General features: G+C 36.2%; 1 protein-coding gene across 1 annotated transcript; it reads right to left on the reverse strand.

Annotated features, from left to right (window-relative positions):
• Positions 1 to 1578: 1578 nt before the first annotated feature.
• Positions 1579 to 21973, reverse strand: Sec62 (SEC62 homolog, preprotein translocation factor). The gene is made up of 8 exons (XM_055625981.1): positions 21892 to 21973; positions 14499 to 14607; positions 13500 to 13605; positions 9204 to 9408; positions 8768 to 8860; positions 6776 to 6836; positions 4673 to 4792; positions 1579 to 3134 (listed from the first exon to the last, which is right to left on the reverse strand). The coding sequence occupies exons 1-8, from the start codon at positions 21925 to 21927 to the stop codon at positions 2668 to 2670; spliced, it is 1197 nt and encodes a 398-aa protein (XP_055481956.1). The 5' UTR covers positions 21928 to 21973; the 3' UTR covers positions 1579 to 2667.
• Between the last annotated feature and the right edge of the window lie 1397 nt (positions 21974 to 23370).

Here is a 23370-nt window from a genome sequence, read left to right on the forward strand (position 1 = left end):
ACTAGAAAATCTTCCTGCAGGCCGAAGTTAGTATTCTATTGGTCACGAATCAATGTTAAGGAGTCAATAACATATATTAACATGTCTTTTAAACAGAGACAGATTCAGCAAGTTTACATATTGGTTGACTGAATGCTAGGAACAGAGGCTTGAAGAAACTTAACCCTCTAATTCCCTCAGACATGTGGTTCAGGATTTGTGAATCCAGCATTCCAGACTTCACAGAATATAGCTATAATGAAAACCAACTGTGCATACCATTTTCCAACTCCTAAAAGGTTTAAAAAAGAAAACATAATTTTTCTAGGCAGAAATTGGCATTCATGATTAAACAAACAAAACAGCAAGAGGGAGAAAACACCAAAATCCACCACTATTGCAATGTAATATATTAAAATTTATTACTTTGAGTAGTTATTCATTGAAATTATCAACTAACATTCTCTAGAAGGCCTTATAATTTAAAAATTAGAGAATTCAGGAGGGAAAAGAAAAAGCACCGTATATTCCTTAATTTTGACAACATTCACAAATGCACTATTCTTCAACCTGAACTCAGGCCCTGGTTAGTTCAATCTTGCTTATGCTTAGGCCAATGTACACACACACCACAACAAATCCTACATTACTCAAAAGCTTTGTGCTTCTACTTACAGCAGCATAGGAATCACCACTCCATTGGCTATTGTAAACAATTTTCCATGCTTGAACACAAGGATAGTTAGCCAACAAAGACTTCTGAAGACTGACAGAGGAAGCATTCTGATTTTGTTTAAAGTGTTCAACCTTGAAGCATACAACAGAAACCAAGCTGAAATTTCTAGCTTACATTATAGTAACTATAATTAAAATACCCCCCAAAGGTCATCAAATATTTATAAAAATTTTGCTAGCATTCTGTAGAAATCAGTAAGTGGACTTTGTAGCTAGTGTCCCTCACTTTTTTGACTAGACACAGGACATGTGTTATAAAGAACTTGCAGATAAATATTGAGTGCCTGGGTACCATGGTAGTAAAGGTAAAGAAGCAGTTTTATTGTTTATAAAACATTCTGGTTCCTTTTACATACCCCACAAAGGTATTAAGCTACTGGTGACTAACAAGTTCATAAGCTGTAATTATCCTTTTTCTTATTGTGGAAATAAAGCAGCAGAGCTCTTCAAACTGGGCATGAAGGAAAAATACCTGGGCACTGCTGTAATCAATACACAGTGCTTTGAGGAAAACCTTTAAAGACTGCAGCTATAATTCTTTCCGCATACAGGAAGACTAAAAGCCGTATTTCATAAAATGTCAATATACAGAGAATGCATTTTCTCAAATTACAGGTCATCTTTAGTCATATACTAAGAAGGGAAACAGCCTAAAGAAAAAGACCTACATATTCCACCACCTACCAAGTACAATGCAAAATCACTGTGACTGAAGGAAAATCATTTAACGCTCACTATGTAAGAATATGGCTCCAAGGAATGCTTGTACTGAAACAAGATTTTTAAAAAAGGTTTGTAACTAAGGTATGTAAAAAATAAAATGGCAAAACTAATTTAAAGCAATTAGAGTCCAATGGTTCTCTATGTTTTCTTTTATATCCTTTATTTTTAATTGGTATTTTAGAACAGTAAATTGTCTCTCACAGCAGTGCCTTTGGGCTGATAACATAGTCCCCATTTCTAAATGAAAAAAATTTAAAATAAATCAAAATGAACATTAAGGCGTACAAACAGCTACTTTAAGTCTGTTCTTACTTAATAATTTTTACTCATATTAAAATACATGGAATGTTGGCACACAACTGAAGCTGCTGTAGAAAGATCAGATGTTCTGTGTGTTACTGAAACTCTCTAAAAACATACCTTACATGGTTTTTGTTTTACAAATTTATGTGTTGAGAAATGTCTAAATAATAAGTAACAATTAAAATAAAATGCTTTATTTGTAAATTATGTACAGAATACATTTTATGTTATGACAAGGAGATAGGGAGGAAGGAAGAGCCCTCACCCACCAATCAGTGCTCTTCACTTTCTGCTGGAGATGACCACCTTTCTCTGGATTGGACGTACAATTCAGTTTGGATTTCCTAAGCTGAAAAAGGAGAATTTGTAGCTGAATTAAAAGTGTTGCTGCACTGTTACTAGCTGGTTTGTTTCCATAAAATGTTCTTGATCCCTGCTAACTCAAAATCTTAGAAAAGGAATTTTCTGGTATAATTTTATGAAGAAAAAAAAAAAAAAACCATAACTACCAAGGACAATGAGTTTAAGCATTTCATCCTAAAGAAACTGCAAAATGGCTATATACTTATGCATAATCTGAAATGCTGCAGTTTCTTTAGTGATTTCCATTAGTCTAACAGTAAAAAGCCATACAACTATCAAAAATGCCCTTAATCTAAATGTCACTGTGGACAATGTATCTGATGACTATCAAAATGAGGCCTACATACTGTAAAATTATCAGATGGATAAAACTTATTAATGGCTTTAGACTGTACCAATAACAGTACCAATGCTCTACAAAACAAAAGGCTGACTGTAACTGAATGTCAAATACATTTCAGAAAATGAATTTAAAGAATGCTACAAATGCCATGTGTACATTATGATGATCCACCAACATAGAAAACCCAACCTGTTGCACTTATTCAGTCCCTAATAGTCAGATTATGATTTTTCATGTGCAGATTTAGGCATTTCTCCATCTTTGTCGTCGTCTTCCTCATCACAATCCCCATCTGTCTGCTGTTCCAGTTCCTCTTTTGTGATCATTTCAAAATCATTCCCGTTTCCACTACTGTGTTGAGACCGGTCATCTTCCCTCCTGTCACTGTCTGTGTCTGAGTGTCGCTCTCCACCTGAGCCTTCTGTTCCATGATTTCCTGGTGCTACTTTCCCTTCTTCATCCTCCTTTTTCTCACTGTCTGACTTTTCCTCACTGTCGGACTTCTGTTGCTTTCTGGTTTCCGATTTCTCATCTTTCTTTAAGTCTGCTTTTGGTCCTTTGTATTCATGTGTATACAGAGGCCTGAAGGAGTCAATGAAGCCTACATCAGCAGTCAGATTTGGCAAAAACCAGAAGTGGTGCCTTCCTCCAGTTATCAGCCAGATGATGAGGAACAGAATGCAACGAGCTGTGGAGATAAAAGTTTCTCTTGAGTAAATGAAATAAAGCCCTGAATCAACTAAGTGGAAAATTGGTTAATAAGAAGCTGAGATAATATTTAGCGTTATCTGCATATTTTATGCACCATAAAGATGAATATTTAAAACCAGACTAGTTTAGAAGATGACGTATTTTAAGAGCACAGCACTCTGCTCTAAAGTTAGAGGACAAATGTTATAATGCCACTCTCAAAAAATACTCTATTTTTTTAAATCTGAGTGCTATTTCGTGATTATACACTTAGGACTCATGCATGCACTTTGTGATGTTGTACTTCAGTAAACACAGTCTGCTGGAAGTGAAGCACTCATAAGATCACGGTATAAGGAAAGAAAAATATGTGAATAAGGGTTACATGAACTGTAAGAAAGCATTTGGCGAAAAGGGAAAAATGCATTGTAGTTTACTTCTGGTCCTTATGTTCTTGTCTTGATTTTAAAAATTACTAAAACTATATTCAACATACAAAGGTATAAATGCAAATATAATGCTGACAAAGTGTATACACAGAAACATATATATTATTATTATTATTATTTCTGATTTTAAAATAAATGTAAACAATTCCGTGGGCCCTTATATTTATTGTGGCTCTAAAGCATGTGCCAACTTGTCTAAAAGACAGCTCATCCTTGAAAAAAGAATCCAGGCATTAGAAAATTTCTACTGTCAAATTCTTGTTTTATTAATTAAGGAAAAATATGCTTATTTAAGTACCAACTACCTCAACATTAAGAAAAAAATTGGGCTGGAGAGATGGCTCAGTGGTTAAGAGCGCTGTCTACTCTTCCAAAGGACCAGGGTTCAATTCCCAGTACCCACATGGCAGCTCACAACTGTCTATAATGCCAATTCCAAAGATCTGACATCTTCACATTAATGCACATAAAATAAAAATTAAATAAATTATTAAAAAAAAACCCATGTCCCTTAAATGTAAATTAGGTACAGTGGTGCATGCCTGTAATACCATCAGTTGGAGGCAAGGTCTGAGCAAGGTCAGAATCCTAACTCAAAAAACTAAAAGGGACAGGGAACAGTGGTGCACACCTTTAATCCCAGCATTAGGGAGGCAGCAGTAGGCAGACCTCTGTGAGTTCAAGGCCAGCCTGGTCTACAAAGTGAGTCCAAGAGAATCAATGCTCCACAGAGAAAGCCTGTCTCCAAAAACCAAACCAAACCATATCAAACAAAAACAGGCCCCACCAAAGCAACAACAAAACCAACCAAACAAAACCCAAAGAAACTCTAGGAAATGACATAACACAGCAAAACTGCTCAAACACATGGTTTATGAGGTAACTCTGTTTTGTTCTTGTTCGTGCTTGGGCTGGAGTCCACAGCAGCCTGTCTGCTAGGCAACATAAAACTGCATTCTTAACCTTTTAAATTCTGACGTGGGCTCAGTTGTCCAGAGAAGCCTGTGACAGGCTGGCCTTAAACTCTCCATCCTCTTGCCTCAGCCTTCCGAGTAGCTAGGATCATGTGTTTATTAGTAACACTCACCAATAGCAAGGAGAAGGATACTGGCTACAAAGCAGCCTGCGCCCACACTGAGGTAATAAACACCTACTCTCATTTCTGCTGGCCAGAGAGGGAAGAGGGTGGCTGCTATTACTGCAATCACTGGAATAAGAAATGACAAAGTTAGGATAAATGTTTTAATGGCTTGATTACAATAATTCTTGGGAGGGGACTGATAAATATCTGATGCAAAAAAGCACCATCTGTATAGGAATGATAAAATTATCAGCAATTTCATATTATTCATATTATTTAAAACATAACTGATTTTAAATAGGTTTAGCATTTTTAAAAGTCTAGATTACATTTAATAAAATATCATCTATTAGTCCTTAAACCACCAACTATTGTTTCTTTGAAGCTGTTATTTTATTAACTTATTATTATTATTATCTTTTAATATTAGGAGGAGAGACGCTTAAAACAAAACAACCAAGCAACACTTACTTCCAAAATTCTACAACCCCACCACCCATTCCAGGGTAAAAGATTCACAGTTAAAAAAAAAAAAAGAAAAGAAAAGAAAAGAAAAAAAAGGGCAGGGTTACGGAAACTATAAATAAGCATCTCTACTTTTTTTTTTTTTTTTTTTTTTTGGCAATTATAGTCGGGCCTCTTAGAAACTAAGAAATAAGAAGCCTGGTTATAAAGGTTTTATCACTAAGAACAGGATTTGAATTCTTGTTCTATCTTGTGTAAGCTGGGTAACCCTTCTAAGCCTCATTTTCCTTATATTTAATAAATATCTGTTTTTGGTGGAATGAGACATTGGAAAGCATTTATGACAAAGTGACTCACACACTGTAAGCAATCTACAGCATTAGTCTTTTGGGTTTAACTAAGTTTCAACTCTTATTGTAAGTTTCTCTAAATGGGATCCTATAATTCTTATTGACCAATAATATTTCAGCTAATATGGTTTTACTATTTGTAAATTATTATTTCTCACTCATTTTGCCAAAACTTAAGAAAACATACATAAACAAGTTTAGTACCCATATAAAAAAATGAGTCAAAGGCTGTAGTGAAGATGAATCTCATCTAGCTTTTGTTCCACTATTGAGTGAAACACTATTAAGCTTATCCTAGTCCTAGAGACTGCTTATGTACAACAAAAATTTAGTTACAAATAACTTTTTCTAAATAAGAGCATTTATGTAATTCTCACTCTTTGGCAGTTTTCATTCTTTAAAGGCTGCATGATATGCTATTACACTGCCATTACTTCACTCTTCTACTGAGGAACGTGAATTGCGTTCAGTTTTGCAAGTAAGAGGCAATACTCCTGTGAATACAGTAGCCCAAGTGCATGTGTGCCTGGGATACGTAACACAGTGACTTCTAGCTTGGGGATTCGGCTCAGTGTGAAGTGCTTGCCTCACATGTGTAAGACCCTGGGTTTGATCCTAGACACTGTAATAAGAAATAAACTAAAACTAACAGCACTGAAAAAAGCGTAACAATAAATTCCTTTCAATGGAACTGGCAGACCAAAAGATACAAGCATTTAAAATCTGAACGTTTTCTGTTAGATTGTTTTCTTTAAATGCAATCTGAGATATGTGGATTAAAATAGCAAACAAGTATGTTCATATACTTTGTTCAACTGTGTGCAAAATGGGATATAAGATAAATTCTTGCACGACTTGCAAGGTCAATATATCTGCATCTACAATTTGGTACTGCCAAACTGCCTGCTGTAACAGTAAAAAAAGGAATGTACCATCAATTGTTGGAGCGTTCCTTCCACCAGGACTTTCACTGTTAACTTTTGTAATTTTAGTTTTTGTTACTTCACTCTGTATTATGATTAATTCTTATTCACAAGGCTGGTCAGTATGTTTCTTTTATAAGCTACAGTTATAATTTTCTTAACCAGGTTGTTCTACCATGTTAATACCTTAAAACTCTTTTAGTTGTTGCAAATACTTTTAGTTTATCAGTTACCTTCTAACTAATTTTATTTAAAGTATCTTCTTAAGCAGTTCTTACTTTATATTAAATTTAGAAATATTTTTTGGAGTGCTACATTTTGCCCCCTAAACTTTAGATATATTAAAAAGCTACTTATATCCTCCTACTTACCAAGGATTAATCCCATGACAAATGTTTTAATGTGAACTGGGTCATAGATCCACACATAAACCTAGAAGAATCAAGAAATCTCAGTGCGTAAAAGTTCTAAGGTCACATTAGTAAGTAAAGTTTACTTAGCTGTTACAGTTCCTCAAATGCAGTACCCAACCTCTTAACTCACTAAGAACTTTCCCTTTCTGATTAGAACTATACTCAATCGTTAAGACTCTTAGCTTTTGCTCTCAGTTTCTGTAAATTACAGTATTCTTCCATTTTCTACCTCTATTTCTAAACAAGATCCCCCTCCCAATTTATTTATATTCCTAACACCTGGATTTCCGATTCAGCCTATTTTCCTGTTTAGATTTTCCTTGGGAGTTAGACTCAAAAACATTACTTTTGATACTAATAGAAAAATTCTCTAAAACATGGTTTCTTTCTTTCTTTTTTTTTTTTCTGAGACAAGAGTTTCTTGGTATAACAAACAGCCCTGGCTATCCTAGAACTCACTCTGTAACCAGGCTGGCCTGGAATTCACAGAGATCCACTTGCCTCTTCCTTTGGAGTGCTGGGATTAAAGGTGTGTACGACCTATACCCAACTTGAAAACCGTATGTTTTCATTTTTTTGTTTTTTTAAAAAAAGACACTTCCCAATTTTAAAAGTCTGGATACACGGTGCTTCTCATGTATGTGTGTGCAACTTAATCTTTTCAAGATGGCAAGCATCCAGCTTTTGTTTAGTCTGATTTCTTCTCTAATCTAAAACTCTTTTCTTGCACAATTGGTCAATCTGCCAGTCAGGTCTGAAGGCTCAGGTCAAATGTCCACGGTCTCCAGACTCTGCTTATCCTTCCTAGTTAAATTAAGCATACCTAATTAGTATTCTCATACCATGTAGGCTTACTACAACATAATATAGAAAGATGTTTAGGTGTCCATGTCTGTAACAGACCATAAAAGCTTCCTTGCAGAAAATTGCATTGAATTTTACTATATCATTAACAGCACCCATGAAGTATCTGGCGCATGCTTTTATGCTCAACACTTAAGATATCTGAGCTAAAAAAAAAAAAGATATCTGAGCTCTTCTTATTGCAGAATTTCAAACATGCAGCCCTAGGGTCCACTGCTTTTTACATATAAGATAATTGGTGTAAGTGTATCAAGAAAGAGTAAGAATATGTCTTGAAATTCCAACAGTTCAGCAGCTAAGACAGAGTTACTATTTTTGTCGCAATTAAGTGACTGCTGTAACAGTCTTCATGCAAGGCCATCACCACACAAATCTGTGCAAGGCAAGAGTAATCTTGAAAACTTCAGGCCCCTCAAGAGATGTGTCTGATGAGACACTGTAAAAGAGCCACAGATCAGTAGGTGATCCCCATGAACCACCCTGTTCTCCTTTTTTCTCTTGATAATAATAGAAATTCTGCATTTTAACTGAGCAAATTCAATCCTCAATATATAAAAAGTGCATTTTTAAGACTTTATTTTAGGTACGCTTGACAATGTAATTAATGAACCCAAGGGTAAGTGTCCATAAGATGATGGTTTGCTAAAACAGAAGGCACATGCCTCATTCCTTTTTTCTTGTGGATGGTAGTTTTAAGGTAGTTTCATCGTGGACCATGAGGCACCTTGGCAAGAAGACTCTAACCAGGAAAAAAAGAGGAGGAACTTGGGCCTACAATGGAGCTTCAAGCTTGTGCTGCTCATCTCTAAAGTATACCAGTGAGAAAGAAAAGAACATTTATTTGGTACTAAACTATTGTAATTTCAGGTTTCCTAGCATTCATACACAGTTAAATCTGATTCTAACTTCACATAAAACTAGATTAGACAAGTAGATTTTTTTGAAAGTTATTTTTAAGTACTTAAATGTATAATTAAGATTTTTTTCTAAATTGTTTCTTTTTGTAGCGATGGCATCAAATTTATTAAGATTTTTCTATGAAAAACTGGAGTTCTGTTATACTCAAATCCAATATTACAATCTCACCTCATTTCCATCCATAAAAACTTGATCATCATGTGGCTCAAGTTTGAATTTTTTCTTAGTTTCCTTCTTTTTTGGAGTTCCTGGAGTTTCCTCCTATGAACAGACAAATGAACAGAATAAAACACTCAACACAGAAGAGGCTGTGACCTATATGAATTCTCACTATTTCTAATACTTAACAAAAATCCTAAAGATCAGTATTTATAAATAATTGGGACAGTTAATCTCATGTGGCTGTTAAAACTTTATGATCATAGGGCAAATAAGACCACACGTACACAATGATTTTAATTTTTTTCGTTTATGTGTATGGTGCTTCGCCTGCATACGCTGCTTTTAAGAAGGCCGGAAGATATCCTAAGAACTGGTAGAGCAGCCTCGGGGCCTTCTCTCCAATCCCCAGAGCAATTTTTAAATTTTTAATGGGGAAACTTACCTTTTTGGAATCTTCCTTTTCACCATCCTTCTTCTTTTCTTTTTCCTTTTTTGTTTTTTCTTCTTTTATATTTTCTTTCTTGCCCTTTTTATCTTCTTCTTTCCCACTTTCAGATTTTCCTTTATCTTTTTCTTTTTTTATGTCTTTATCATATTTCATTTTCATTACCTTTAGGGCCCGATGAAAAAACTGTTTCTTTAAAAGCCTTGAGGAAAAGTGACAGTTCTAGTATTACAATTTCCATCAATTACAGAGACACAGACTTATTAAAAAAGCAAAAAAATATCAAAAGCCTAAATAAAGTGAGCAAAGAAAGATTTGAACTGGCAACTTACAAAATAAAATTATGATCAGTAAACCTAAATATAAGAAACATACCAAATAAGGAATTAAAAAAAAAAACACAAAAACCTCAATAGCCAATCAGACCATGTAAAAGTTGTCAAAAACTCAGTTACTTTTAACTAAAATAAAAGATGTTACTAGTTTGAGACTTATCCACAGTTTCTCTCTTGATATACTGACAGACATTAACACTTATTCTTATTTAATGGTATGTCTCTATTGCAAGAATAAAAATAAAATGAATAGTTTAAGAAATGGCAACAGAGAAAAACGTGTCCATGAGTATTTGGTCCTATTCATGTTTTTTCAGCTGTTTCATGGAACTTATTTCTCTACATGTACTTTATCATTCAATCTACTTCTGTGAAGAAGTAGGTGATGAATAATTACACATAAGATGACATTTCTACATGCTGATGATTCTCACAAGAACAATCTAAAAAATGTGCAATATATTAGGCATGACACTGTATTCCTAGGTCAGTAGTTTCTTGCTAAATATAGTAAAGGCAGTTCCCATCACATGAAATATTCTTCCTCAAAAACAGCATGAGTTTTTGTTTTACTCTTTTACTTTTTTCAAGTTTTTTCTGAATTACAATCTAACCTGCTTAAAATACATAAGTCCACCTCATCCTCTTTCAGCTTTTGCTGTTTTGTCATTTGCACTTATTTATTAACTTACTGTACTATTTATGTTTGCTCCTTCCCTAGACTTAAGACCACTAAAAGACAGATCTTATTCAATTAACTAATGAGTTCAGAAGCTTAGCTGATCCTTTATTTAGTCAGTCTCATTGTTTTTTGTTTTTTTTCCCTTTCTAATCCTACCAGAGACTATTTGGTTCTTGCCATTGTTATTTGTAAGCAATCTTTTCAAATCTCATGCTCTCATTTCAGAGCTCCTGATATTATTCTTCATTCTTAGCTGGTAATCTATTATACACTTGCTATAGCACAATCTAGAAGCTATGTGTCACTAAAACCCTGTCCCTAACGGTGACTATTCACCCTAGTGCCCAACGGAGCATGTTCGCTATCACTTGTTTACTCCAGTCTTCCTTTCTTTCCAGATGTAGCTGTGACTTCTGGGCACCTATATCGTTTCTTGCCTGGCTAGGCTTCCATGTGATGCCCAATTAATTCTAGCTCATGGGCATCCCACACAGCTAATGTCAAGATTTCCTCTTTTTTTTTTTTTTTTTTTTTTTTTTTCAGCTTATTCTTAGAAGTAGGTTTTTTTTTCTGAAATCTGTTCCAACTGTCCTCCCACCCCCGGCCCTCCTAAGTAAGATATAAATAAACAAAAATTTAAAATGAGACTTTGATGATTACGATTTGTAAATACAAAGGGGAATTTAATAGTAGTAGGCCAGTGGGCTATTTGAATATGAAGAGGAATATTCTTCTACTTCAGAATGTCTTGAAAAATTATTAAAGATAATTCTGATGTTTATATTAGCATTCAATGTTGAATCAAAAATATATAATTTTCAATGCAAAAAACAAATTTGAATAGTTTGTATTATAGATGTACACATATTAAAACTTCTCAAAAATATGATTACTTATGAAGTAGTACATAAGTAGTACTAGTACAGTAATTGATAATTTCTTTTACATCATTAGTTTATAGCTTCAATTTTCTTAAATTTTCAATTTTCAATAAATTTTCAATATTCAATTTTCACTTTGTAGAAAAAACTGCTCTTAATCATTTAAGAAAAGAACATTTGGGGCTGGAGATATGGCTCAGAGGTTAAGAGCACTGGCTGTTCTTCCAAAGGTCTTGAGTTCAATTCCCAACAACCACATGATGGCTTACAACCATCTATAATAAGATCTGGTACCATTTTCTGACTATGTCAGCATACATGCAGGTAGAATGTTGTATAAATAATAAATAAATTATTTAAAAAAATCTCCTTAATAAAAGGCACAAATTGGGGGACTGCTGCTTCTGCTCCTCCTCCTTTCATGACTGCCCACACACAACAAAGCAAAAGTATGCCACTGCAGCATAAAAAGCTGCTTTACAGCAAGTGCAAAGCCAACGTCAACTTAAACGGAGAGTAACTAAAAGCAGTTCTGTTAAAATCAGGCACAAGACAAGGTTGTCTATCCTATCCCTATCAATTCAATACAGCACTTGAATTTCTAGCTAGAGCAGTAAGACAACTGAAGGAGATCAAGGGGATAGAAATAGGAGGGAAAAGTCAATGTATCCTTATTTGCAGGTGATATAACAGTTTATGTAAATGACCCTAAAAAATTCCATCAGGGGACTCCTACAGCTGATAAACACTTTCAGCAAAGTAGCTGCTTACAAAATTGACTTTAAAAATCAGTAGCCCTCCTCTATACAAATGACAAACAGACCATGATGGAAATCAGGGGAAACAAACTGGGTAGTAGTACCCTTAACTCCTAAGCCATCACTTTAGCCTTAGCATCTTTTACACTTTTCATATAACAAGACATTAAGGTTCCTAAAAGGCCACAATATGTGAACTAATACTGGTTGTTCTGAGAGATTTGGGCTCAGGTTTAATATATCTAATAGTAGTATTGGCAGGTGATACAGATTAACTTTTGTTGCAATAAATGCATCATTAATTTGTTGGAGGAGACAGTTATAGTGCAAGGGTGGACAGTATGGAACCTGACTGCCACATTTAGAACTTTGGCCGTTATTTGCTATATGACCTTGGACAAGGTTTTTAATTTTGTTGATGTATCCCAGTTCCTGCATCTGTAGCATTCCTTAACTTTTTATAGAATACATATATGTGTATGTATATCTATATGTACACACATACACACACTTTGAAGAGAGAGGAAAATTTATATTTTGAAGTTCTGAAGATAGTAAATACAAATAGTATCACTGTTAGTTCAGCTCCACTCCCAATAAAACCTGTTTCTGAAATGCTCATTAATCATTTCAAGTCATTCAGCAACTAAGAATTTTAAGAAGTATTTGGTAATTATTAACTTTAACAGTTTTTAAAGAGGTTTCTCAGATGAACAATGTTCTTTTTCTTTTCTTTCTTTCTTTGATTTTTTTAACACAGTGTCTCAAGCAGTTCAGGTTGGCCTCCACTTGTAGGCAAGAATAACCTTGAATTCTTGCTCTCCCTGCCTCCACCTCTCCAATGGGGGATTATAAGCATGTGTCACTAAATTGATGAAGGATACTAAAGTGTTATTAAGCAGTCATCAGTAAATGTCATATGTACCTCCCAAATAAGCATGTAATTTAAAATCTTAAATATGTTTTTAAACTTTGGTACCATAAAAGCAAAATTTAGCTAATACAAGTTAATCACTATGCTCTTTAAGTATTAAACAGAAAGAGGAAAGTAAATGTTTTTTTTTTTTTTAAGGTATAAATTCATGTACAAAAGTTTCTTTAAGAAGAAAAAGCACCTAAATGAAAGCCGTCTGTATGTTACCAAGGTGCATGGACTTTATCTTGAAACCACTAAGAGGAGACTATAAAGACAGTGCAGCTGTTTTTATTTGAAGAGGAACACCATATTAGCAATCTCTTAAAACAGCAAGTAAGCTTGGCTTACAGTCCAGGGCAAAGGCACTAAAAACAGAGGATAACAGAATTAACCATCATCCCTGTAAAAGATCTGGAAAGCAAAGAAACAAAAAACCTCTTTGACCATTTCCTACACAGACCTTGTTCAGTGTAGACATGTTATGCTTTTTACTCGAGTTTTTCATGCAGTCGCTTGGGTGAGTACACAAGAATAAAAAGACATAACTGCAAATTACACACAATAAAAAGTATAGTAAATCTAAGAACATATATATACCCACTGATAAAATCCAGAGTATATATAAAAACTCATTACATTTGTAACAAAAATAGTTAAAAGGCTTCAGCACTAAGGAAAAAGTTGACATTAATAATTGTTATCCTTCACCAAGAAACACTACCTGTTGCAGTAGTCAACCACCGACTCCCTGTTGGTAAATAAAGCTTCTTCTCCTTTCTTGGCCTTTGCCCACTTTGAATCCAAGAGGCAATCCACTGCTTTGGAAGCTACAGAAGAAATTTGTTATTTAAAATTTAGCATACATGAACTTATGTCTAATTAAATCATGTCAACATTCTGATAACAGAAAAATAAATGACAGTATTCTGACAACAGAAAATAAAACAGAATATCAAGTCTACTGACTATCGTTAATGTTCTTTACACCACCAACCCAGAAATACATTGATAAGCATCTTCACAGCAATGTTGGCAAGTAAATAATATTACTCAAAGCAAGATAAATTAATGGGGAAATGTTTGTAACAACAAAAAATCCTCTCAAAAATATCTGTATGTAGCCATCAATCACTGAATAATCACAATAAGAAAACCCCCAAACACTTCCTTCTCCCCCCAATGGTTATAAAAATTCTGAAATTATAATTTGCCTAAATGTCAAATCAAACAGAATTGAAGAATCACTGAGTAATCTACTGCTGAATTAGCAAATAAGTACATTAAACTTTTAATGAGTATCAAAATCATTAATAACACAAAATGAAGGCATTTCTTCTGTATACAGAAATTCAAGTTTAGTTGTTAAGGCAAAAAATACAACCATCATTTACAAAGCTATTTGGGTCTATATTATAGATGATATCAGCTTATCATGAGGTTAAATGGATCATATGTGAATGATATTTCTAATTAGCTCCATCTAAATGAAAGGTAGTATTTTATAATACTGAAAAGAATTCTTATTTTTAAAATTAAAAAAAGTCCCAATTATAAAGCACTTTATCTTTTATTTTTCAAACACAAAGGGAAGACTAGGATAATCAACTGCCATATGCCTATCACCCAGCTTCAATAATCACACATTCATAACTTCTACATATCCTAATTTAGGTAACTTCATATGCTTTGTACAATAATAAGACTACAGATGTAATCATACCAATAAAATAATCAACCCGATGACCCATCATATTGGTAGATTTTGTTGGACAGTTGAATCGAAGATACTTAGCTACAGCCTTCTCTTCTTTAGATGGTTCACCAACTTCCTGCAAAACAGGAATACTAATTTAGTATAGTTATGTACTTGACAAATTCAAGCACTAAGGAGTAATTTGCACATCTATTCTGTAAATCTTTTCAAGTGTTATACAAGGCTTGCTTCTTTCAGCTCTTCCGTGGAGCAGACCTGATAATGCATACAAAAGAAAATGTACACGCTTAATACCGTCTTCTAAACACAAAACCACAGGGCCACAGGCTATCCTACATGTTGACCTCAAATATAGAGCATTAAGCTGGCCTTCCAGCATATTAACTATTTTGTACAGCTTTCCTTCAATTTTGTATGGCTTCTTTTAATACCCACAAGGCAATAATTTAAAAGGTAAGACGGTGCCAATAATGACTGCCTAAATCTCTAAGCAAACAGACACAGGTACATAAATAAATGTTATAACCACAGTCAAATATGTATCCTGACCAATGGATAACAGTTTTTAGAAATTCTTGAATTAACCTAGAATAGCAGCTTCAAGGTAGTAGTCATAAGAACTGAGATGCTGATGACTGACACTTGGTCCCTTTCTTTTCCCAGGGTCAGATGCTGTCTCGTCCCTGGTAGGACTGTGGCAAAAACAGAAATGCAGAAAGGGATACTCCTATTAAGGATAATGTAGTAGCAAAAAGCAGTTTTAGAAGAATTGCTCTAATCTTCCCTGTGTCGTTCTTTCTGTATTTATTCCCAATTTTTCTATGACAAACTCTGCTCTTACGAGCTGTAACTATTTGTGGCAATAAAACTTAAAAAGTCCAGTTGGCATGGTGGTGCACACCTTTAACCCCAGCGCTCCCAGAGGCAGAGGCAGGTCACCTTTGAGTTCCAGGCTAGTACTGCCTACAGAGTTCTCTACAGAGATACTATTTCTCAAAAAACAAACAAACAAAAAAATTCCAACAAATTTTATTTTATAACAACAACATATACTAAATGTTTTTTCCTCATTTAATGCACCTGTTGTCAACTTTAAAGTTTATCCATTTAACTGGTAACTTGTTATTGGAACAAACTTTACTTCAAATTGAAGGAGGGAAACCTGATTAAATAAGGAAGTCTCAATAAATGTAAATCAAATCAAATACACACTTTTTGAGTATTTGTCCTACAATCTTTGGATGTTACAATGTATATTAGTAAGGTAGGATACCTGCACTTTGTTACATAAATATGTTAAACATCAATTGCTATTTTCCAAAAAGGATGATAAATGTTTTAGAAGTACAAAAAGTAGAAGTGAAATTATCAAGTATACAGAAAAGATGTCTTACAGAGGACTTGATTTTGAAAGGCAAGCTCTGTGTGAACTCAATGAACAGTATAAACAATGAGGCTGAGAATGAACGCTCTAATAGGTATCAGCTATAATGTACTGGGAAGGAAAATTTATACAAAGAGAATAAAAAAAATCATTAAGTCAAGCTGAGAAATTTTAACTTTATTCCATAAGGGGCACAAAGATGACTACATTTTTAATAGACCAGAAATAGGAAAGTAACTTAAATATTTTTATGATTGTAGGCAAGATGAATAGGGAAAAACAATCCTTTGTAAGCAATCCTTCTAACAAATGCAAAAGTTGATGTAAAAACAAAAACCATAAAACTTCAAAGTCCTTGCTAACCGGTGGAGCTGGAGTCCAAACAGGCCTAAGTAAGCTGTAGCTCTTGGCCACTCCCATTAGAGTACCATAAAGCCTCTTTAACTATTTTTTTGTTGTTGTTGTTTAACATAAGCTCATAACTGAAATATAAGCAGCCATTTAAAAAGTACATTATATAAAGTACATTATATACAAGGCAGAAAAGTAGCTACAATACTACTCTAACAGTCAAATAAATGTGATGTGATATTGGCCTAAGAATAGGAAGAAAATGCACATATCTACAACATTTCAAATGCAGAGTTCATAGGATTAACAGTAAAGAGTAAATGCAATGCGGAGATACAAGATGTTGGATTTCTACATTAATAAGAAGGAAGCACAAAGTTGGGTGGGTAGGGCGCCAGGAATGGCTGTGGGAGGACTTAGGGTGAATATGCTGAAAATATTATTTTAAAAAAGGATAATTTTCAATAACAAGAACTGTGTAAGGAAGGAATGGGTAAAGAATATGGAGTACAGTCATCATTTTAGGCATGGTATGTCAATACTTATACAAACCTCCAATTAAACCATTTACCGATCACAGAGAAATGTGCTAACTTTCTAAATGCTGATAAAGGCACCACATGTAAAATTTGGTAAATACTAAGATATAAAAATCAGAAAAGATGATTATGTAATAGTAAGTCAGACACTATTAAGTATTTGCAAAAAATTTAAAAATTTCACTTTAATAATTAAGTTACTCAACATTTCCCTCAACTCATTATTTTCCTTGGTAAGGATACTACTAAACAACAAAAGATAGATTCAGAAAGAGACATCTGAGAGAGACATCTGAGTAATTTTTTTTTCAAGTGAACACAGAATTCAGTTGTCTACTAGTCCTCTCCTAAAGTGCCTGATACTAGTTACTACAGTCACATCTGCTGGAGTTTTAGTATTAGAAAGACTACTGTAAGAGAGCAGTATCAACAATGAGAGTAGAAATCAGTTAACAAAGGAGATCCTGTGTGATTTCTGCCCTGCTGCAGTCTGAACAGGGCATAAATTACAGTCTCACCTTGCTTACAAACTAGACCATAGCATATACTATCTTTGTCCCCTTTTTACTGTGAACAGAATACTTTGCTAACTTTTGTGCTAGACTTCTAAAAAGAAGTGAAAGCCTTTTGAGAATATTAATGAATGCTTATAAAACATATAAAAAACAGCTCATCAACTCAAATAAATGAAGAGAACCATGAACTCTCACAATTGTCTTTGAATGAGGATACAAAGAACCAACATGTTTAGGCTAAATTGCCTTTTCTTTACATCCTGATACCAATCTACTGTTACTGTTAATCACAATTCAAAATTACTTAAACAGGAAGTCTGGTAGAATATTCATAATGTCTTCTTTTAAGTAATATACTTTAGAATATATCAATACCCATATTATTATAGTGAAACAGAAGTCTTCTGGAGGTACAAGAAAAAAAAAATCCAGAACAAGTCATGGGCTTTACTTTTTACAGATTTTCAAATACTTTACAACTGAAGAGAAACAAAGTTATTGGTCTGTCAATAAGGAAGTAAACAGAAGAAAAAGGTCTTAGCTTTTGCACAAAAGTAAAAATTGTAGCATATGCTGGGCACACTGGTGCATACCTTTAATCCTAGCACTGGCAGAGGCAGAGGCAGGTGCAGCTCTGTGAGCTTGAGGCTAGATGGTCTACAAAGTGAGTCTAAGATAGTCAAGGGAAACCTTGTCTTAAAAAAAAAAAGAGAGAGAGTAGTATAAATGTTTATGAAAATACAAACAGTAAGTTAATAGAAGATATTCTGAAAACTAGAGGGAATCTTAAATTATTTTCTTAAAGTCACACAGTTCTGAAAGCTAACAGTAGTAGTATCATCTCCAATTTGCTTCTGTCATATTTCCTGAGGCAACTGGTCTGCTCTGTAACTGCAAAATTTTCTAGTAAGCCTGGTTGTGGGTGGTATGAGAAACTTTCAGACTTCAGATTGAATTTCTAGGTTCTTTCTCTTTCCTTCAGAAGGTCCCAAGAAGTCAGACCTGTAGTCTGGTTGAACAATCCCCCAAATTCTTCTCTTTCCTGAAAGGAGGCATATAAGCCCATGATGTTAGGATTTTACTTCCAGGGAGACAGATGGATATAACAACAACAACAAGAAACTGGTAAGAGGTTATACAAGTTCTAAGATACAGAAGTCATCTGAAGATTTCAAACGGAACTAGATTCTATGTGCAAGTATATGGAATGATATTCTTTGAGCAGGAATAAGTCAAACTAAATCTTTTATAAAATTTAATATTCAGAATGTGGGGAGCTGGAGTGATAGCTTAGTAGTTAAGAGTACACACTGCTCTTGGAGGGGACCCTAGCTCTCTTCTCAGCACTTACACTGCGTGGCCCACCACTGCCTATAACCATATATATGACATATAGATATATAAATAATTTTGGGTTAAAGTAATGAAAAAAAATTTTTTTTAGTCAGTGATGATAAGGTGAAAAGATTACTCCACTGGGAATCAGATGATTAGTCTAAATCTAATTTAAAGACAATCTGAGTGATGACCTCACTGGACATCAGTTTGTTAGTAAAATGAGGGTGAGATCAGTAAGCTCCAAGCCTAACACACACACACTCGAACACACACATATTTATTTGATGATATTTTTTTTTTTACTGAGTGTGAGTGTGTGTGCATGTGTGTGTGAATGTGTGCTTGTGGAGGTCAGGTCAATTCTAGGGGTCAATTTTCTCCTGACACCTTGTATGATCAAACACAAGCCACCAGGCAAGTAAGTGTCTTTGCCCTCAGAGCCATCTCACCTCCTGAGACTGAACTTAGGACAGAGGATTCCAAATAGTTCCTATCAGATTCTTTTCAATTTTTAAACTCCATGATATCAGCATTCTCATTCAATGCTTCTAATGCCTAGTTAATGTACAAAGTCACCATACTTCCTGGAAATACATAATTGCTTTTCTTAAGCAAGACTTTGTTTTTAAGTATTTCATTAGTTTTGACTGACATCACTCATTAGAGAATCTTAGTTACTGGAATGTTACAACACAGTTATCAATAAACAGGTAAGCTCACTTTAAGTTTCAGTGTCCCAATCTGATTTCAAGAAAGAAATAGGTAACAGCCCACTTGCTTCCAATTGTAAAATTATTCTGTTCTGGAAAAAAAACAAATGAATTGGCTCCAAAACCAAAACAGAACTCTCAATTTAACTGTTTGTATCAAACATCCCTCCCCTTCCAAAACAGCTACTGTATATCAAGGTCAAACATATCGGACTTAAAAATCTTTTCTAAACAAAAACATCAAGTAACAACAGGAAACTCAACAGATAGTATAAATGCTTTTGCTTTAAAACAGAATGTTTTCTTGTAACAAACTCTGAACCTTGTCATTACATTTGATCTTTTTATCTCAAGTGATGCCAATGACAGCTTTTGATTCTCAACAGGAATAAAAGAACTGAGGGATTCCTTAGGATCGCTGGAAGAGGCTCAAGAAATGTCTCAGGGGTCAAGAGTGCGTACTGCTTTTCCACAAGACCAGTCTGGATGTTAGCATCCACTGTCAAGGAGACTTTCACTCCAGCTCTGGGAGAGCTGAGACCCTTTTCTGGCCTCCACAGGCACTTGCACCCATACACACACAATCACACATGGACACATATGTACATACAACCAAAAAATAAACATTAAAAAATTGTTAGGCTATATAATAGTAGTACTGTAAGATCTTCCACAAACATTTTATACCACCATATACAAACTTATTTAGAGGATGGAAAAAATTAACTTTATAATAACAAGCTGACTTTTAATAACCAGAGTTTCAAAAAAATCAGAAAGTAAATAGCAATACTTCAAATAACTAACACCCTAATGGTTAATTTACTAGATAGATGGCTATTAATTATTTTTAAGCTTATTAAGGAGTGTTTAAGAAAACCTGATATAGCCTAACCTAATTTCTCTATTCTGGTGGAGTAGGAGAAGAGGTTATGCATCAAGCATTTTTAATAACTTTTAATAAGTCATTAGTTCACTTAATGTTTTCATGTTAACTCTACAGCCTTAAAAAGTTTTCGTTTTTTAAGATAAGCAATACTTCTTACAAATGCAAAAGTTGACGTGAAAACAAAACAAAACAAAAAAACCCCCACAAAACTTCAAAGTCCTTGCTAACCGGTGTAGCTGGAGTCCAAACAGGCCTAAGTAAGCTGTAGCTCTTGGCCACTCCCATTAGAGTACCATAAAGCCTCTTTAACTGATTTTTTTTTTGTTGCTGTTTAACATAAGCTCATAACTGAAATGTGAACAGCCATTTAAAAAGCACATTACATCACTTTCCTGACAATATTAAGGAGATATAAAACTGTAAAATAATGTGTATTGAAGAGCAAAAATGGACAAATTTGTACTGCCAAGGGCAAACGAGGAATACACAGGAGGTACAAATTTAACGTCAGCAAAAATTGTAATAAAATAACTATCCATGTTAAACCCTAATAGTAAATTTCAAAAGCGTAGGAATAGCATAATCAGAAACTTCTACTGTCTTGACAACCCAGCTTAAACACCTAAGGGAACCTGAAATATCTGCCTCTAATTCCCTTCTATACCCTGTTCATAAGTATTTTGTTATGCCTGCCGAATTCCGAACTTACTGCTATCTTTCCCAAAGTATTTGAAAAGTTTTCAACTGTAACTTACACAGTTCAGAAGACCTGTAGGCCAATAAAAGAATTAGCCTTTAAAAATGGATATAAAACGCAAACAGAAAAAGGCGTCCCTAAGCGAGGAACAGAAAGACAGGCATGAATGTTAACAACCTGTGATTGAGATGTTAACAATACACGCTGTCAATTACGCCTTTGGGTTTCTGGGTGAGCTCACACCAGCGCTTAACATACATGGAACAAAGAACACAACTGGGAGAAAACGGCGGGGAAGAGAGGCACAGGTGACATTCACACGGGACGAAGGAGGCAAGTTTTGTAGGGCGTGAGGCTGACAAACAAGCTGGCACGCGAAAGGTTCCTGGGTGCCACCGGGTCACTGCAGCACGGACCGGGCAGGGTTTGTTTACATCGTGTCTCCTGGAAGAGAGCCGGCAAGCTTCAAGTAGACGATCCGGTGGAAAGAACCACGGAGAGGGGAAAGGACGGCGGACGCCACTCAACATCTGGAAGGGGAGACGGCGGGCCGGGCCGCGGGGCAGTTGACGGACCGTGCGGAGGCACAAAGAACCGGCTGCGGTGCCTCAGGTCGGCCCTCCGCCTCCTCCTACCCCAGTTACCGTGGCCTCAATTTCGGGAGAGCCAGGGAGGCACGGTGAAGGGAGGGGAGGCCCCGGAGCCCTGGCGGCCGCGCTGGCCTCCCCGCGCAGGCCCGAGCCCGCCGCCGCAGGAACGCCGGGCCGGACGCGGGATTCCGAGCGCCGCGCCTCCTTCCTTCCCCCGCCGCTCCGCCGAGCCCTCGGGCGAGCGGCCGCCAGCACCGGGGGCCCCCTCGGGCCCGTCACGGCGCCGCGCCCCCTCGGACACAACGCTCTCGCCGGCCGCTCGGGACCTTCCCCCTCCTCCTCCCAGCGCGCCCAAGCCCCCCGGCCCCGCGGCTCTACCGAGCTACCTGGATCCGCTTCTTGTGTCGCCTGCGTTCCGCCATGTTGGCCGCTCCGCCCGGTTCCTTCTGACGTGGAGCGAGGAGGGGAGGGGGGCGGAGTAAATCTCGCGAGAGCGCGGCGGCTCGCGGCCCGTTATGTAACCTGCCCTGGGCCAGGGGCGGCTGTGCGGCGGCGGGCGGCGGATGCTGGGCCCCTGGACCGAGTCGCCAAGTGGGTCAGAGGGATGGAGGCCGGGCCGAGGCCGAGGCTCTCAGGCTGACTGAGCGTCGGACTCACCGGTCAGGTTTCTAAATACAGATTCCTGGGCCGCACCCCTCAGAGTCACCGTCGCTGGGGTGAGGCCTTTTCAGAGGAGAACATCTGGACCACGGGGCCCGCAGTCTCACCTGTGGCTCTTCCTGCCCCAACAAGCCCCGTCGCGCCTCAGCTCTGTGTAGTGAAGTTGCACTTAGAGGATGAAACACAACTTCAGAGTCAGAGATAAGAGACATTTAATGAGTGTGAGGGGGTTCATAGCCCATTTTCAAAAGCTTGGCAAGTCTAGTCCGCTCGTCACGAGACTCCTCATAACTCATCTTGAGAATCCAGAAGAGCTCAGGGAAGTTGAAACATGGAAAGGAGCAGGGCCAGTTGGGATGAAGTTGACCGCAGGCCACGTCTAGTATGTCGGTTATTTAATATATGACTATTGTTTTAGAACCTTCTAGACCAAAGGGACATTAGTAGTTAAGTGACATTGTGGGAGTATTAAACCATTGTAGCTGTAGAAAGGTGGGAACATACAGAAAAGACAAAGTTTCATTCTACCACTCGGGTCTGTTAATCATTTTAATTTTCTCATTTATTCCCACTTTCTGTGTACATGGGCTGTGTATATGTTGAATTTATTGATTTTCTCTATCCACAAACATGCAATCTGGTAGCTTGCTTTTTTTTACTTTTGTGTTGTAATCACATAATTTAAAAACCCTTGTCATTTTCTGTTTTATAGATCTAATATAATAATAAGTAATTTAGGCAAATTGCAGCAGCTTGATGCGTGATCTTTTTATAAAGACAATTGAAGCTTTTTAATTTTTTTAATTTATATTTGAGCTATGCAATTCTCCCAAGGGAGCCATTTCTTTTTCTTCTGTGATCTGTAATTCCACTGTGTGCTGTCAGGGAGCGGAGGAGAACTAATGATTCTTATCATTTAACCCAAAATTTGGAACCTACAATATCTTTTGTTTTCTCTAGTCCTTCCTACCCAAATGATGATTCTGTTCTGTACTGTTCTATTTGGAAAACAATAAACTGTTTTGTTGGTTTTTCGAGACAGGGTTTCTCTGTCTAACAGGACAGCCCAGGCTGTCCTGGAGCTCAGCTTTGTAGACCAGGCTGGCTTTGAACTCACAGAGATCCGTCTGCCTTTGCCTCCTAGCATGCTGGGATTATAGTGGCCTTGCTCTCTCCTGTTTTTATCTGGTCAAGGGTACAGTAGG

Source organism: Psammomys obesus, unplaced genomic scaffold, assembly GCF_907164565.1.
Source record: "Psammomys obesus unplaced genomic scaffold, mPsaObe1.curated_primary_1811, whole genome shotgun sequence".
Taxonomy (NCBI): domain Eukaryota; kingdom Metazoa; phylum Chordata; class Mammalia; order Rodentia; family Muridae; genus Psammomys; species Psammomys obesus.